The sequence below is a fragment of the Budorcas taxicolor genome, chromosome 21 (genome assembly GCF_023091745.1).
Source record: "Budorcas taxicolor isolate Tak-1 chromosome 21, Takin1.1, whole genome shotgun sequence".
In the NCBI taxonomy this organism is placed as follows: Eukaryota; Metazoa; Chordata; class Mammalia; order Artiodactyla; family Bovidae; genus Budorcas; species Budorcas taxicolor.
The window spans coordinates 71096530-71113009 of record NC_068930.1 but is presented as its reverse complement, the minus strand read 5'-3'; the positions used below and the strand labels follow the sequence as shown (position 1 = coordinate 71113009).

General features: G+C 47.8%; 1 protein-coding gene across 1 annotated transcript in view; it reads right to left on the bottom strand.

Annotated features, from left to right (window-relative positions):
* Positions 1-5507: 5507 nt before the first annotated feature.
* Positions 5508-16480, bottom strand: part of RCOR1 (REST corepressor 1) — a 116709-nt gene continuing 105736 nt past the window's right edge. Inside the window, exons 8-12 of the mRNA XM_052659765.1 lie at positions 16091-16285; positions 10931-11008; positions 10651-10708; positions 9768-9994; positions 5508-6820 (exon numbers count right to left, since the gene is read on the bottom strand). Of these exons, the coding sequence (XP_052515725.1) occupies positions 6779-6820; positions 9768-9994; positions 10651-10708; positions 10931-11008; positions 16091-16285 (600 nt within the window). The 3' untranslated portion in view covers positions 5508-6778. The remainder of the gene's footprint in view (positions 6821-9767; positions 9995-10650; positions 10709-10930; positions 11009-16090; positions 16286-16480) is intronic.

The window sequence follows — 16480 nt, the reverse complement described above, 5'->3', positions numbered from 1 at the left end:
GCCAGGCCAGCTGTCACGCCTTCAACTGTCACCTCCTCAGGGATGCCTTCCAAGAATGCCCCAGGTGGGACAATCTCTCCCCACAGCCCACTTGGATTTGAGAAGCACTGCCTGTGGCATCTCGGCTGGAAGGTGTCTGTGGAGCGTCTCTGGCCAGGATTCTTGGTCAGCTGGCACAGTGCGTGTGGCACCTTACCGGGGCGGGGCGGCGATAGCGCACGGGGATGGAGGACCAGAAAACCAGGCTGCACAGAGCACTCTCCAACCTCATTCCTAATGTATCAGCACCAGACCTTTAATTCCAGTTCATTTTTTCCTCAGTCCTTGGGCAATTAAAAAAAAGGCAAATAGCTTGAGAAAGAAGCAAAGGGCCCGGAAAACCCCAAACCTCTCAGCTCATCCGTCTCTGGATGCCCAGGAACCAGCAGCCGCCGAGTCCCCCTCCCCTCCGGGGGCGGCCATCACAGACCACAATGGGGCCTTTCATCCTGCACACAAGGGCCAGCAGGCGCTCATTCTTTTTCTTCAACGTGCTGACATCACAGCTCTTTATTCCACAAGCCTATTATCGCCAATTGTGGGCACAGAGATGACTATGACAGTCTTGGATCTCATGAAAAGCTTATGAAACACCTTGGATCAAAACGTTTAATTATCACAGAGTTAGGAAGGGCACAGGGCAACAGGTTGCCTCATTCACGGCTGATGCAAAGAGAGACTGCTACAACCCCTCTGGGAGAAACACACCACTATGTGTCAAGTGTCAAAGTGAACCGATTTCTGGACTCAAATTCCAATCTTAGATATTTATCCCCACAACTACACTTGCCTGTAGGCAAAATGACATAGGCTGGCTCCAGTCTTCTGATATCACATGATTCTTCACTGACTATCAAATGACACAGTTTAAATAAACAGTTACTGTCGTAACTGGATACCATGAAACCAGTGCAGAGGAATGAAGCAACTTCCTATCCATGGGTTGGTGTAGCGGACTAAGGTATCACTATGTGAGGTAAGAAGAGTATACACACTACAGTCCGCCTCTGCATGCACCCGTGGACGGGGAGCCCATGGACAGGGAGGGCTGACTGCACCCTGCTACAGGGGCAGCTCAAGTATCCTTGGATCCTGGCGTCTGTGGTGTCCAAGAACCGATCCCCCATGTACTGACGGAGAGACAACTGCACGTTATCTGCATGGAAATGTATGTGACACGTGCAAGTGAGCGTGCATGCTTGTACACCTGCTGATACGCTCTCAGAGGAGGCGCGGAAGGGGCGGGTGGCTGGAGGCCACAGGTGGGGAGCTTACGTCCCACTGTCTGCCTTTTGTAACAAGCATGCTGGTTACCTATTCAAAAGAAGAGCAAACGTAAAGCCATTTCTTTGTGGTACAGTACGAAGAGGAAGTGCAGAGACATGTGAGTGGCAGAGGCCCTGAGATTGGTTCCTCTGCTGAAGGTGGAGCCCTGAGCTGTGGGTCAGGACTTCAGGGCCCTGTAGGGGGGAGTGGCGTTGTTTCTGAGAAAAGCAGAGATTGGCCCTGCAGTAGGCATGTGATGTGGCTTAAGACAGAATGAAGGGCTTTTCTGGAATGAATGAGCTTTTCTGGAAGGCAGAGGGAGCGTTTTAAGCGGGAAAGGGCCCTGATTATGGCTAGGAGATGCAGGGTGAGAGCGAGCAGGAAAAGAGGCATGTCAGGGTTAAGATGAATCCGGAGCGAGAGCATCAGCTCAGGACACTGGGAGGGGCCTGAGCTGTCACGGGACGTAGTAATGGAGGAAGGCCCTCGAGCTGGGGGTCAGAGGCAGGTGACACCATGTTTCTAGTTTGATGAGCTTGGACATAGCAGTGCCACACACGGAGGAGGAGAACTCAGAGAGCGCAGTGAGGAGGGGGAACTTCATCAGAAGCCCAAACAGCCCTCACCGGGCCCACCCCAGCTGCCAACGTGGCCTCCTCTGTCCCTGCCGCACACCCTCTCAGTCTCCTGGAGGAAAGCCCGGCCCTGGCCTTGGCACTGGCTCCCTCTGGGTCTGGACCGGAGTCACCTCCAGAGACATGTGCTGACGTCTCTGAGCCTCTGAGCTCCTTTCCCAGGGGCCACCCCTGGCAGCACCGCACACACGCTCCGCAGACACTCAGCACAGTGACTACATCTGCCAGGCAAGGGCCTCTGGGAAGCGTCACGCAAAACCCATTCACTAAGGGAAGTCACCACACAGAGCGAGCCCACCTGTGTGTTTTACATGTTGTGTGAGGCAAGGCTGATTTTTATACAAGTGTTATCTAACCAAATCCTACATTCTGGCTAAAAAGGACCAGAGAGATGGCCACTGGGCACTCACAGAGGTCCTCATGTGATTCAGAGAGGCACTGAGACCTGGGCCGTGTCCACTGGGCTGACCAGACGCAACACAGGCAGTCATCTCGCCTCTTCTCTCCCACAGTCCCATGTCTGTGCTGAGGCCGGCAGCCATGTGTCAAAGCCTACTGCAGCTGAAAAACCATTAACAGGAAAAAAATTCCTCTCATCAAACCTATACATTTAAGTCCTCAACTATCACAAACATAACAAATTCATGTCCACTGATTTGATCCCAACCGTAGGATCATCATATATTATAAAATAAAAAATGTAGTTCAAGTAGATCTAAGGGTTAAAAACAAAAGCACCGCAGCCATGTGCTCCCACAGTGCACAGTGCTGGGGAATGGATGCTTTCAGAAACCCAGAGGCCCCAGGCAAGAGGCAGGGAAAACCCACTTGGCGTCAGTCAGGGTGGGCTGCTGCTTTGACGGAGCCTGGAGGGTCAGAACAGTCTTTTGTTTCATATTTTATTACATCAATGGCTTGAAAATTTTTATTTAACTTCAGCAAATATTGGAAATAGAAAAATGAATTCTGCAGAATTTCACAAATAAATCTTTCAGTCTCTACTAACAAATGTTATCATTCGATGGCTAAGCAATTATAATGCTATGAACATTCACCACAATGAATGTGCTGAAATAGAAAACAGGCAAAAAGAGACATTAAAATATTACTTACAACAGCATTATTACAACATATTTTCTTTAAAATTCCAACATGGATTTTTATCACTTCAAAAGATATACAGCATTTCCATTATATTTGCAAACTTAACCTTATACATCTTTTAAAATCTTGAAAAAATTTTTAAGCAATCTAAAAAGCACTTAGCAAAGTTGGTAAGTCTACGTAATGGAATACCATCTGCTCCAGTACAGACTCGAGTTCCGGAGAAGGGCTGTAAACACTCATTATCATACAACATGCATAGGCTGTACTGACCTTCCTTCGTTGGACTGTAACGTTACTGCAATTGTGCTTCACTCTAAGGAGGGAACGCTGCAGAGGTCCGGGGAGTGGCAGAGAGAGGGTTTGTTTTGAGCATTGCACAAGATCACTAGATTCAAATTAGCTAACCACCTCGAGTCAACTTGAGATAAAGTCTCACTTGATATCACAAGCTTGAATCCGGGGTCACTCAGTTTACATCAGGCTAGACAAGAAACGAGGCTCTCGGGTGAGCTGGCTTCATCCGACCTTTGCTCATATAAGCAGGGATCCAGTTAGTGTAATGCACTATTTGGCTTATTTTTGGTATGCAATTATACCAATAGTACAATCTGATAATCAGAAAGACAAAAATAGGGCATAGTTGAAATTAAAGTGACAACGAGCACACTTAAGAGTGGCGTGTGGCAACAGTCAGCTTTCCAAATTCAACTACGTTTTCTTTTTCATTTTTTGATCGGAGGTTTACGACCATCAAAGGATCTGGCAGGTTAAAAACTATCCAAAGCCATCTTGAGGAACTGATGTTTGGTGGGCGTGGACGCACTGAGACGACGTGGGGAGGCGGGGTCTACACTAACCTCGGGGTCCGGCCAACTCCGGCGCTGCTGCCCCACGGCCCCCCACTTAGCAGGAGCAGGCAGGGCTGCTTCCTGCTTACAGAGCGATCCTACAGAATCCATCACTGTTTCAGACCAGTCAAAACAATATTCAAGTAACAAGGTGTTCAAATGAGTAAGTGAAAAAATGTTTACCTAACACTTTACACATCTACATAAAATTAAATAAAACAAACTTTTAATGCATATGCAATACAATTTATATCTTTCAGGATTTCTAAACTAAAAGGTAAACTATCATTTGCTTCAATGGTACTATATTTTGCACAATAACTTATACTTAGGAGAAATTTTCCACAAAAAATATATATAATTATGACATTCACATTGATAATTTTTAAGAAGACAAAGCTTAAGTGAACACTGCATCTGAAGCAGCAGTCATCATGGACCCTTACACATCCAAACACAACCTGCTGACGCACCCAAGTCTTGGTATGTTAAAAAGGGTCGTCCCATAAATAAGACCAAACCACTTCACTTCTAAAGGGAAGTGATTTCTTGCATTTACAACATCATTGCAAAGACAGTGTAATGAAACAGTTTAAAACACAGTGCTATCTTATGCATGAAACTACAACGAAGGCAGTCAGGCAAAGACAACTATCTTTTTTCCTTCTAGCAAATGAAAACCACACCCCCCTTTCCCTTGGTGAGAAGGCCAAAACCCAGTGGCCACAATGGCAAGTACACCAGCACCATGACTCTTCGGGACTGGAGACCACCTGTCGCCAGCAGCCAGGTCAGGGGATGTCTGAGCACAGACGGGCCTGGCACTGCCGGTGTGCCCGCCGCGCAGCACAGACCAGCACCAGCCCTGAAGCACTGCCAAGCGGGATAGACTCTTGAGGGAAGGAGCCTGGGGGTGAAGAGAGGAAGCACAACTGGCAGACAGACCGCTGCAGCGAGGTGCCCACTGCTTCTCTAACGAGCAAGGAGGTCTGGAGAAGAGGCCAGGCGCAGCGGGAGCCTCCAGGCCTACTGTACCCTTTCAGCAACGTGCAAAACTCCTGCCACCTCTTGCCCGTGTTTTCCTGCCATGTTCCAACTAGGCGGCAGGCTCACGACAAAAACAAAACGGACCCTGCACAGTGACCACTGTTACTGCGCTGCCCGCCTGGCACGAGCAGCGGGGGCGCCGGGCTCCTTGGAGGCTCTTCCTCACCAGCCCTCACGTGACCAACAGACACTGCGTGCAGGGACAGGTAGGTGATGGGCGCCGGGAAAGTCCCGTCTCACTCCCTTTCTGATAACCTTTCTCCAGATTTCAAAAAAAGTACAATTCCAAACATTCTAGGTGTCTTGCTGACCCTCTTCCTAAAGAGAAAATCAGCTGACTTAAAAAAATTAAAAAAAGCAAGGTGCGTGGGAGTCAAAACGACAAATTTTAATTGCATATTTCAAATTCTTAAGAATTCTGTTTATGCCTTAAAGCATCTGGAATTTTTTTCTTTTTGGTATTGAAAGCACAAAAAAATACTTCATTGATGCAAAAACCAACAAAAAAAGCTCCTTCCACATATTTAGTGCAGACTGAACCGACCACAGGCCAGGGAATGGGGCATACCAGGAGGCACGGCGCAGTCTACAGCCTGGCAAGAGAATAAAAGTGATTCTGGAAGTTTTAGAACATTTGTTAAATATCTGTACTTGTTCCCAGCCCAACCAAAAGGCATCACATACCCCTTTGCAGATGGTTTCTTCCCACCTGGACTCACTAGAACCAGTGACCGAACACGTCCCTGCCTGTTCTGTAACATCGAGGGAGCGGTGCTTGCACGGCCAGCACGTGACAGAGAAGAGGCTACGTGGAGAGAGGGGCAAGAGGCCAGGTGTCCCAAGAGGACAGCGCCCGAAGAGCACAGAGCCTTGACAGAGCCGCCGCCAGCCGGCCGCAGGCCCGTATCACCGCCCCACGTGACATCGAGCATCCGCACTCTGTCAAGCACCTGCAGCAAGGCCTCCCCGTCTCCTCATCTCAGTGATGTCATCTTTGGCAAGCAATCAACTTTAAAGAAGAAATAAGACACTGAAACAGAAAAGAGGGTTGAAAACATGGTTGCCAAAAGGAGAAGGCACCAATTCCCAATGTACAAGCACCAGGTACAGTGTATGGACACTCTTGGAGCTCGGGGTGGGGAGGGGAAGGAGAAGACGGGCGGCGCCCATCCTGGGGTGACGATGCTGAAGGCAGCGAGTGCTGGGGTCCACAATCCTCCAAGTACAGTGCAGAGAATGAGCTTTCTACCACACGGGCAGGGAGAGGGGAGAGATTTAAGCCAAGTGAATTTATAAACCATAATTATACCTACATTGAGGGAAAGGGGAGCTGTATCAAGCTGTTTGGCACTATGAAGGTTATGACGCAGTCTGCCAATATGCGGTGATTTCTGAAGAAGCATGATATCACTTAGGTGGATGCCTCAGAAAAGAACAAAGGAAACTTCCCAGAAGGCCAACGGGTCACAGTTACTCTGAAAATTACATTATGCACAAAGTAGGGACTGCAGGCCATGCAGGAACAGAGTCGCACCTCCGAGTGACTCCTTGTTCCGAAGCCGCCAATGGGGAAGAGCTGCCGTAGGTGGGCCGGGGCCACAGGATCCCCGCACTGAGGCGGAGCGAGAGACACAGAGAGCTCTCGGGGAAGCGGCCCCGCACGAGGAACGAGCGAAGAATTAAGGCAGGTGTAGCCCAGGACTGCGAGTGTGTGCCTTTTTGGTAAGAGCTGCTTGTCCACAGAGCTGTGATGCGGATGGCTGGGTGAAGTCTGGAGGTACCTGAATCCTGGAAAATGCAGGCGTCCACACCAAGCACTCAAGCCACCAGAGTGTCTCAGGAGGCAGATGAGTATCTGACATCAAGAACAGAAGCAGCCTGAGCAAGGAGGAAACAGAGAAACACAGACAGGTCACCAGAACGCGCTGCTGACTCTGGTCTGGGGCAGCCCTCCTACCCTCTCCGGCCCCACAGCTCCGAGGCCAGGGTGCAGAGGTGGAGGCTGTGCCAGGCCACGTGGGCAGGCCTCCATGGCCACGTGCCCTACGAACTGTGCACCCGGGGCGAGTTAGCAGGGTCCTCGTCAGCAGCAGGTGCCCAACACCACGGTCCACCTCACAGGGTTAAGGGGCCCACACAGGGCCTTCAGGTGCCCTGCTGGGAGTCCCAGCACCCACGCTGGTTAGCAGACAGCTGCAACATAAAGGCTGTAGCTTCTTATAAACTTCACAGGCCTTTCTAATTCTCTACTCTCATTTTTAAAGACTGACTGCTGGACCTAGGCCTCAAGATCACCAAGGGTCTCAGAGCTTGCTGCTCCCCCATGGTGTCTTATTTCTAAGGAAACAGCCAAACTTAAGAGTCCAAAATCTGAAAACAGCTGTGCCTTCAGGTGAAACCCCAATTTATGAGAACTGTTACTAGTGAAATCAATTTCTCCTTAATAGTAATACACTCAATCACTCTACACTTTTAAGTGAGAATGTTTACCTCCAAACCAGTCACCTCAGCGTCATTCCACGCCTTTCTGACACCTCCCCGGACTCCATCTGTGCCCGGCCCTCCCCAGAGAACCCTGAGTCTCACACGCTCAACCCTCATGGGTTACTCTCCCTCCTCAGCTCCAAAGGAAGAAAGCCCACAGCTGACAGATGACCATGAACTTCTCAAATCTGCCTGCGCTGCATAAACAGGCAAGACCCGCGGGCAGGCTGGACACCAGCAGGCATCTTTCTGAGCTGCTGGACTCCACAGGAATGGAGAAATTACAAGCACACTAAGTTCTGAGCACTGATCAGACAGACAATTAGCTAGTTCCCTTAGGCCCTTGGTGGACACAGAGAAGCAGCTGGTCCTTACAGATTAATTTCCTTCTGTGGGCTAACACAGAGACTGGAAAACCAGGGTGGCAAAGCAGGAGGCCTGGTGCCTTAAGAAGCATAAGAAGAAAGGGACTAAAGAAAAGGAAGGACAGACCTTCTGGGCTAGCAAGACAGGAGGAAACATCAGCTGACAGATTAAGCCAATCAACGGATCAGGTCTAGGAAAATGATGACTCTGCATCCTCAACCTGTGAGCAAACTTTTCATGCTAATTCTCTGGGGCCGGCTATGATGAAATCTGAAGCGGAAAGAGATCTGAGTTTCCTCTCATTTCTGCTTCATGAGCCTTAAGTCAGAAAACAGACCTGGAAGAAAGCTTTCATTCTCCAAGTTCTAATGGCCTTTCCCCAGTAATCATCATGTTCTCAATGCTTCCTAAACTGAGTCCAGGACTTCAGGGAAGGTAATCTGATGTTAAAGGGGTAACTAGCTGTCAGATAAAGTCACTGCCCCAAGATAAAAACACCCCTTTTGCCTCTGTGCTGTCCCGTTCGTGGGCAGGCTGGGCTGGGTGGGTGTGAGTCAAGGACCACTGCACTGCCAGCACTAGAGACTGAACACGACTGCAGACATTTTCTGGGAGCAAAGTCTAAGCAGTCTAAGGAAATTGGTGTGCTTCTGAAACTGCCTCTTCTGACAGGTGTAGATGCCTCAAGGCCCTTTCTAAGCAGTCTAAGGAAATTGGTGTGCTTCTGAAACCGCCTCTTCTGACAGGTGTAGATGCCTCAAGGCCCTTTCTTAAACTGGCATATGGACGTGGAGGGGTGGGGGTGGCTGGCAGTGCCATGCTCTCAGGGCACCCTCCTCACAAGGCTCAGGCACGCACAGGTTGGGGGCCTCCAAGTTCTGCAGCCAGGCTCTGGGAGCAAAGAGTCACAGGACAACACAGAAGAAGTAACTTCAAGTCTTTCCTGCCTCGTTTGGGAAAGATTTTGATGATAAAAGTAATGAGCAAATTAATCCTCACATTAGAATTCTTCAGGCCAGAATACTGGAGTGGGTAGCCTTTCCCTTCTCTGGGGATCTTCCCAACCCAGGGATCAAACCCAGGTCTCCGCGGATTCTTTACCAGCTGAGCCACAAGGGAAGCCCAAGAATACTGGAGTGGGTAGCCTGTTCCCTTCTCCAGGGAAACTTCCTGATCCAGGAATCAAACCCAGGTCTCCTGCATTGCAGGTGGATTCTTTACCACCTGAGCTATCAGGGAAGCCCACCATGTCAGTGAGCAAATGCAAAAATAAGTGGATGGTGTGCACTCCCACCCCCTAGCCCTACACACTGTCTGTGGGGAAGGGTGAGCATGCAGGGGGCAGCCCCCTGCCACAGGAAGCAGGCAGGCAGCAGACAGACCCTGCAGCCTCAGCAATCTCCCCTCAATCTCTGCCAACTGGGCCAGTGGACTCAGTGCCACCACCCAGGAGGTCACAAGAACGTTAGTTCCACTCTGGAAATGCCAAGCAACCCAAGACCTAGGCTTGTCCCCATCAGTCCTTTAGCCGCTGGCCCCCCAACAGCAGCCAGGCTGGAGGTGTGGCCGCAGAGATGCACCAGGAGCCTGCAGACACCCCTGTAAGCTCACACACCTCACAGGGGACGACACACAGCTCACATGACTGAACTCTCCCGATCCCCAAGGCACTTCTAACTTACTGTTTCAGGGCCAAGTGGTTACTGTATTTAAGGAAATACTGGTAATGTGAAATATTCTGTGGCTAGAGAAAGTAGGGTGGACTTAAGAATTTGTCCAGGAATTCAAACGTGAATACGTACACAGTGACCAAGAAGTGACTAAAGTCAACATATATTACAGCATTTACGGGTAAGAGTCATTACTGACACAGCTGAAGCCTAAATCTATTTCTACAGCTGGAAAAGGTCATCAGTGAAGAAAGTAACTGGAGGTCGAGCATGAATCCCGCAGAGACCAGCTGCTTCAGACTCACCTCGTCGTCCTCCTCAGGCATCTTGATGGAGCTGTCTGGGGACTTGACAGGTTTCTGGTTGCTGGGACCATTCTCTTCTTTCCCGTGCTCTGCCTCCCATTCTTGTAAAACTTCATCTATGTTGAAGCGGCGTCGATAATTTACAAAAAAGTTTTTCACTTGCACCACTGATTTGTTCCCAATCACATCTGAGATGGCCTGGAAATCTCGGCCGTATTTCCTGATGGCTAAGGATGGAAGAAAGCGTCTTTTTCAATACAAGAGAAAAATAATAAAACACACACTCACACACACACTTGAGACTCACCCCTGATCCAGATAAGGTAGCACGGGGGCTCCCAACAGCAGACACTATCTTAGCGTAGAAACCAACAGGAAGGGCAGCACGGCAGTCTGCATGCGAGACCGGCCACAGTCTGCACCCTCTCACCACACACCACATGGTATAACTGAGGTCACCCAGTAGCTATCCTGTGCTGTGGACATTCCACACAGGCCTTTCCAGGGTCCCAGGACTAGAACACCTCCAACCTTACAGCCCTAACCCTCCCTCTGTCCTTTCTGACTATTCAGAACCCAACAAGCAGCTGCTAAAATGAAATATGCCTTGAGACACTGAGACTTCTAGATTAATTTTTACATCTTGTGAGACATGGGAAAGGAAAAAAGCAAAGCCCAAAGGGAATGCAGAAATTCAGCTAATATGATGTCCACTAGAAGGATGTCAGCTCACAGGAGTCTGTTAAAGGTGAGCAATGTGCTGAGAGCAGGCTGGGGCACAACTGCCTCCTGAGGCGACTGCTCTGCCTAAGCTCTCTGTTTATAAGCAGAGCTTCTAAGTTTATAAGTACAAGCTTCTTGTTTATAAGTACAAGCTTCCTACCTTGTACGGCGAGCAGCTGCTCTTCCGTGGTCCAGCGGGCGTTGCATTTCTGAATGACCTGGACATCCAAATGAGTCCTGTTAGCACACTACATTTAGGCACGGGCGTGTCCTTATGAGGATTAATCAATCTTATATCAGAATGTTAACATCAACTAGGGTTATAATAAATGATGTCTATACCTTTCCTTCTAGAAGATGTGTACTGGAGACACAGATAGTAAATTCTTAAACACATAAACTTAGGTGTGACTTCAAAGATGATATTTACATAATCTTACCTCTGGAAGTCGGTATGGTTCTATTCCACCATCAAGTTTTTCTTTTAGAGCACTGTTCGTCTGTTTAATATTCTGAATCTAAGAGAAACAAGATTCTCATTTTAAAAATGAAAGACTTTTATAAAAGTATGAAAAGAAAACAAAACTATGAAAGTTAAAAGAAACAAAAAGCCAAGAGGAAAGCAGTTTCTGGTCTACATGACAGCCCCAAATACAAGGCCCCTATCGCATCCTTTGAGAGCAGCTAACTATTAATAGACGTTTTAGTTAACTTGCTGAGGGCAACAAACAAGGAACAAACAAGGAAGGGATGGTGGCAGGAAGGCTCCTGCACACACAACCCTAATCCAATAGCTCGTTAACAGGTGCCCATCTGGACAACAGCAGGCACCATCTGAGTCTGACACCGACCCAGCGCCTGTGCCCCCACCACAGAGTGGAGCTGAGGGAGCAGAGCGGGCAGAGTGCAGGCAGAAGCCGGCCCTTCAGACTTCTTTAATGGGGAGAGGAAAAAAGCTATTTTTCCACGAGCCTGATTTTGAGCAACTGTAACTTCTTAATTTTCTCACAAATTATCTTTTCCACATTCTTGCTTTGATTCGGTGGACCTAATCTTTCACTGAGCTTGCCTAATCAAAAGAAAGACACAACAGGACAAACCATTCCATCAATTCAGGCCTGCTCCTTAATTCTGCTTGGACTCCTGAGCAAGCTGGGTCACAGATGGGGCCCTTTGCACTCCGCTCTAGGCAGAGGGGAATTTCTGTGCCAAGCACCCGGGGAACTCTGGCCCCAGCACTTTCATTCTTGAGTATCACTTGAGCAAATAAGAAAGCAAGCAGAGGAACAGGTTCATTTTTCCAAGGGAAACACCAAAAACATTTTGTGAGCAGAAAGTGCCCTAGGCAAATGAAGAAAAGCAGCACTCTCAGAGCCAGGGAAGAGGTGGGAGATGAGTAGAGACACTGTCATATGGGCACTTCTAATACTTGTCTCTCTAAAACTTTTCATACTTATACAATTTTCAAAAATCCCACTTTCAACTACTTACATTTCATTGATTTCCAGTTTCACAGATCCTTTCCTCCTGTGTTTTACTTCTCAAAGGTTTAAAGGCATCGGGCAGGTGGGGGAGGAATACAGGAAAGACTTTTCGATGCTATGGGACCAGCAGGCAAGTAAATAAGACCAGCACTCCTAAGGACCAGAACCGACCCTGTCTGCCGTTAGTAAGGGCCTCGCAGTCTACCCGTCATGCAGCCCACTCCAAATCTTTTGATAACAATGCCACATCAGAACACAAAAACAACAGAAAAGAAAAATACTGGAAACACGCACAGAACTCACTCTACAGGAAAAACCATAAACTAGGACCATGCTTTACTGAAATTTGCTTTAGTTTATTTTGAAAAGGTATATAAATTAGAAGAAAATACCCCAAACTTACTCAGAGTAAGTAATTCCAAGCTCTCAGACCAGCATTAGTTAATAGAACACTCTCTGATAATAAAGAGCAAAATCTTAGATTCTTCTCAGACTTTGCAGTTACCAACAAACCACAAAATACTGCAAGGCACTCAGATTATGTTCCCTGAATTCTGAAAATGAAACCCAGAAACTTCCAACATGCAATGAGCAAATTCTCAAGTCAGGGGTCTAAAATACCCCATGTTTCCCCCTCTCCTCAGGCACTCCAGTTACTCTATTCATTCTAGCTATATGTTTATAATACATGATACAAAGCTGAGAGAGTACGTGAGATCTATTTATCTATCTATATTGCACTGGGATTAAGTGATATGTATCTTCCAAGGAGACCAATCTGTTTAAGAATCACATGCATCTTCTAAAAATCAGTGGATAAAAAAGCACAGACATTAAACGAGTGGCTACAAGGTAAAATATCCAGAAGTTCTGAACTAAAAGTTAGCTCAATATTCTCATTTACCTACAGGCCTTCTTCTAATCATTTGTGTTTACTAGTAAGTGTAAGAATAGGGGTTAGTTGACAGAATTATGCCAACTGGAAAGGAAGCCAGAGTGGCAACCAGCTAGATAAGACAGAGGATAAGAAAGTAACCAGCATGAAAAAAAGAACCAAACAAAGCAGTCCACTTGGCTTGGGGTCTTACCGAGGGCTCCTGGCTGAACACAACTTTCTTTTTCCTGCTTTACTGCGTATTTAGAGATTCTTCTCTAACGTCAGACCTTTTCATTCCCTCCACCCAGCAAGTCCTGATGCAACAGGGAGTGTCTGTTGGCTAACCTGTCCCCAGTCCCCATCTCACTTGTATCTTTGACAGCAACTGAGGATCTCCTTGGAGCTAGGAGGAGCTGGGCTGCAGAGCCCTGATGCATAGAACATCTAGGAGGTTCTGAGGAGGCAAGAGCTTTTCCTGCTGAAAGGGACAGAAGGATCAGCTCCGCTCCCCCTCCCTCTTCTTACTGCCCTGAACACAGGCACAAAGGTGATGAAATGGCTTCTGCAGTGTCCAGTGTGAGGCCACAAGCAAGATGAAAACCCTAGAAGCTAAGGATGCAGGAAATTCTGAAAGAATCTGGGGACTCTGAGAGCAGCACTGAGCATAGGAACTAACCAGCAACCACTGATATTGGAATTTCTTGCTATTTTATAAGAATAAAAAAGAAACAAACAGCTCACTCTTGGAGACATTGTTAGTCACGTCTTCTGTTACCATCGGACGAATGTGTCCCAGACATAGGACCAGATGTGGGGGTGCCCAGAACACAAGGCCTACCACGTGACTGACCACCATGGAAGTTTGGGAGTGCAGCTGGCAGCAAAGCAAAAGGCTGCAGAAAGCAAACAACTGGCCTCATCTCCCAGTAACTGAAGACTCTGAGAATTCACTCGTTAGTAATGTCAACTCTGGGCAGCTACTTTCAAATAAAACATTCTTGCTCTTGATCCTGGCTCTGAAAACTGAAGGCTCTCTATCTACCAGTAACAGCTCTGTGGGAAAGGGTCTCAACCCCTTTCCATGTTGATACTGCACAGCACACATCAGAAACTCACCTGGCCGTGGGACTGAAGCCCCGGGAGAGGGAGAGGAAATGCAGAGGGGAGCCCGGCCCTAACCAGACAGCCTGCCCCCCCCGACACACAGCGTACAAGTCCTCATGCATCCTGTACCATCAGGCAGACAAGGATGAATTTCCTTGTTTGAGAAGAGGCCCAGAAAGATTAACTGATTCTCCTAAGATTAGAATACAGCTCTGCCAGCGGCTGGGACAGATAGCCAAGCCCGTGAGTCCGTGGGGCTGGCTTGGCCCTGGGTTGTGCACCTCTTGCACCAGAGGACAGACAGGCCACAGAGCAGGCCGCCCTGCTCTTCTCGTCTCGTCCAAGCGGCGAGAACTGCCAGTCCCTAGTTCACCTTGAAGTCAGGGTGGGGGTCGGGGGAGATGACTAAGGCAAGGACAACACTGGGCCACTCGGCTGATTTCTCAGTTTGACTTCTATGCAAAATCAGACCAAAAGGATGAGTCATTTCCCACACGAGGCACAAATAATCAGGAAAGGATTCATTTTAGAAGCACTATTCTTTACAAGAGCACCAAAAAAGTACCAAACATGTAGGAGTAACTCCAATAAAAGAAACAGAAGACTTGTTCCCATCAAGAACTACAAAATTTTGGAAAAAACAAGATTACAGAAGTGCGGGGACAAATCATGTTCATGGGTGAGAAGATGTTAACTCTCTATCTTGATCTATAGATTCAACAGCATCCCCTCTAGGAAAATTACTTTTCTGGAAATTGAGAAGGTGATTCTAAGTTTTATATGGAAACACAAGGGCAGGGATCCATGACACGTTGGTAGACTCCCCTACCACGAAGCGCCATTTATAATCTGTGTATCAGGACCATGCAATGCTGGTGAAGAAAGGAGAAACCCAACTCCAGACCCGAGCCATACACACGATGGACACTAGATTCCTTCTAACAGGAAGAGGGCAGTCTTTAATGAATAGTGCTTGGTAAACTAGATATTCATGTGGGAAAAAAAAAAAAAAAAAAAAAAACCCACACATAACAACAAAGAAAAACATTCCAGGTAAACTGAAGATCAAAATGCAAAACAAAGCTTTTAACACAGTGCCTCATGACCTCAGGAAGGGTTCCTAACAGAACTTGAGAGTACCCACCACACAAGACAAGAACAAGAAACTGGACCACCTCCAAACTAAGAGCATCAGTTCATCAAAGATACCACTGGGAGGGGCTGGGGGCAGTTCAGTGGCTAAGACTCCGTACTCCCAATGCAGGGGGTACAGGTTCGACCCCTGGTCAGGGAACTAGATCCCACAGCCACACCTAAGAATCTGCATGCTACAACCAAGACCTGGTGCAGCCAAATAAACAAATACTAGGGAAAAAAAAAGGTGCCACTGAGTGTGTAAAAAGACAGGCCTCCAAATGGGAACGTGAGACAACCCCCTGCCAGCGCCGTAATTCCACAACGTGGGCACAACAGAGTGGTGGGGGGGAGGCGCTGCTGGTGTCCAGTGGGTGGAAGCCAAAGCTGCTGCTAAATGTCCTACAAGACACACAACTCCCCCCCACAAAAAGAGTTATCTGGCCCAAAAAGTCAGCTGTGCTACAATTAGGAAATCCTGCCAGGGTGCAACCAACACTAACACAAAGCGACACAACCAGCCTGGGAGACAGTTCTCTAGCGCTGGATGTGTGCACGCTCAACAACCTGGCAGCTGCACTCTGAGGGGTGTCTCCAAGAAGCATACACACACAACGCACCAAGAGGCACATAAACCACGTTCCTATCAGTACCCAGTGACAGTCAACAAGGGGAGACAGCCCAAACTCAAAGTAAAATAGGAGCAGGGACGAAGGGGAGATGAACAGGGTGCCCGAGACCATGTTCCAGGTCTTGACCAGAAAGAGGCTATGTGGGTGTGTTCGTGTAATGAACATCATTGAGATCTGTATCTAGATCGATACGGATATGTAAAATTTCAATTTCATGATTAAGTTAGGAGAAAAAAAAATCAACGGGCCTAAGATCCTCTGTCCAATTCCTTAGAAACAGAACACTCCTCTGAGATTTGTGAAGCAAGTGAGCAGCGAGAGCACAGCTGCAGTGCAGGGCACTCTTCGCCAGGATGGGGTGCACGGCACCTGTCGTTTGATCGACACCAGCTCCAGGTCCAGTTGTCTCAGCACCGTGGTAGCAGCAGTGGCATTGGCAGAAACAGCCTCCACGTCTTCTTGAGAAAGAAACATTCCTTTTGGAGGTTTCCTTTTTGCTCTATTTTTAGCTTGAGTACTATGTTTTTCCTTTTTGATCTGAGGAATCGTCTCAGTAGGGGGCACCTGCATGGTACACATATTTGATAAATGAGAAAGTGAAAAAATTAAAATGTCAAATGAACAGCAATAAGCGTATTTTAACACGGCTCCAAACAATCTAAGACAAATACCATGCCATATCAAAATAACCATCCACAAGTTCTAAAACACAGTTAACAGACAAAGAACACTAGCTAAATAAACAACTCAAAGTGGACT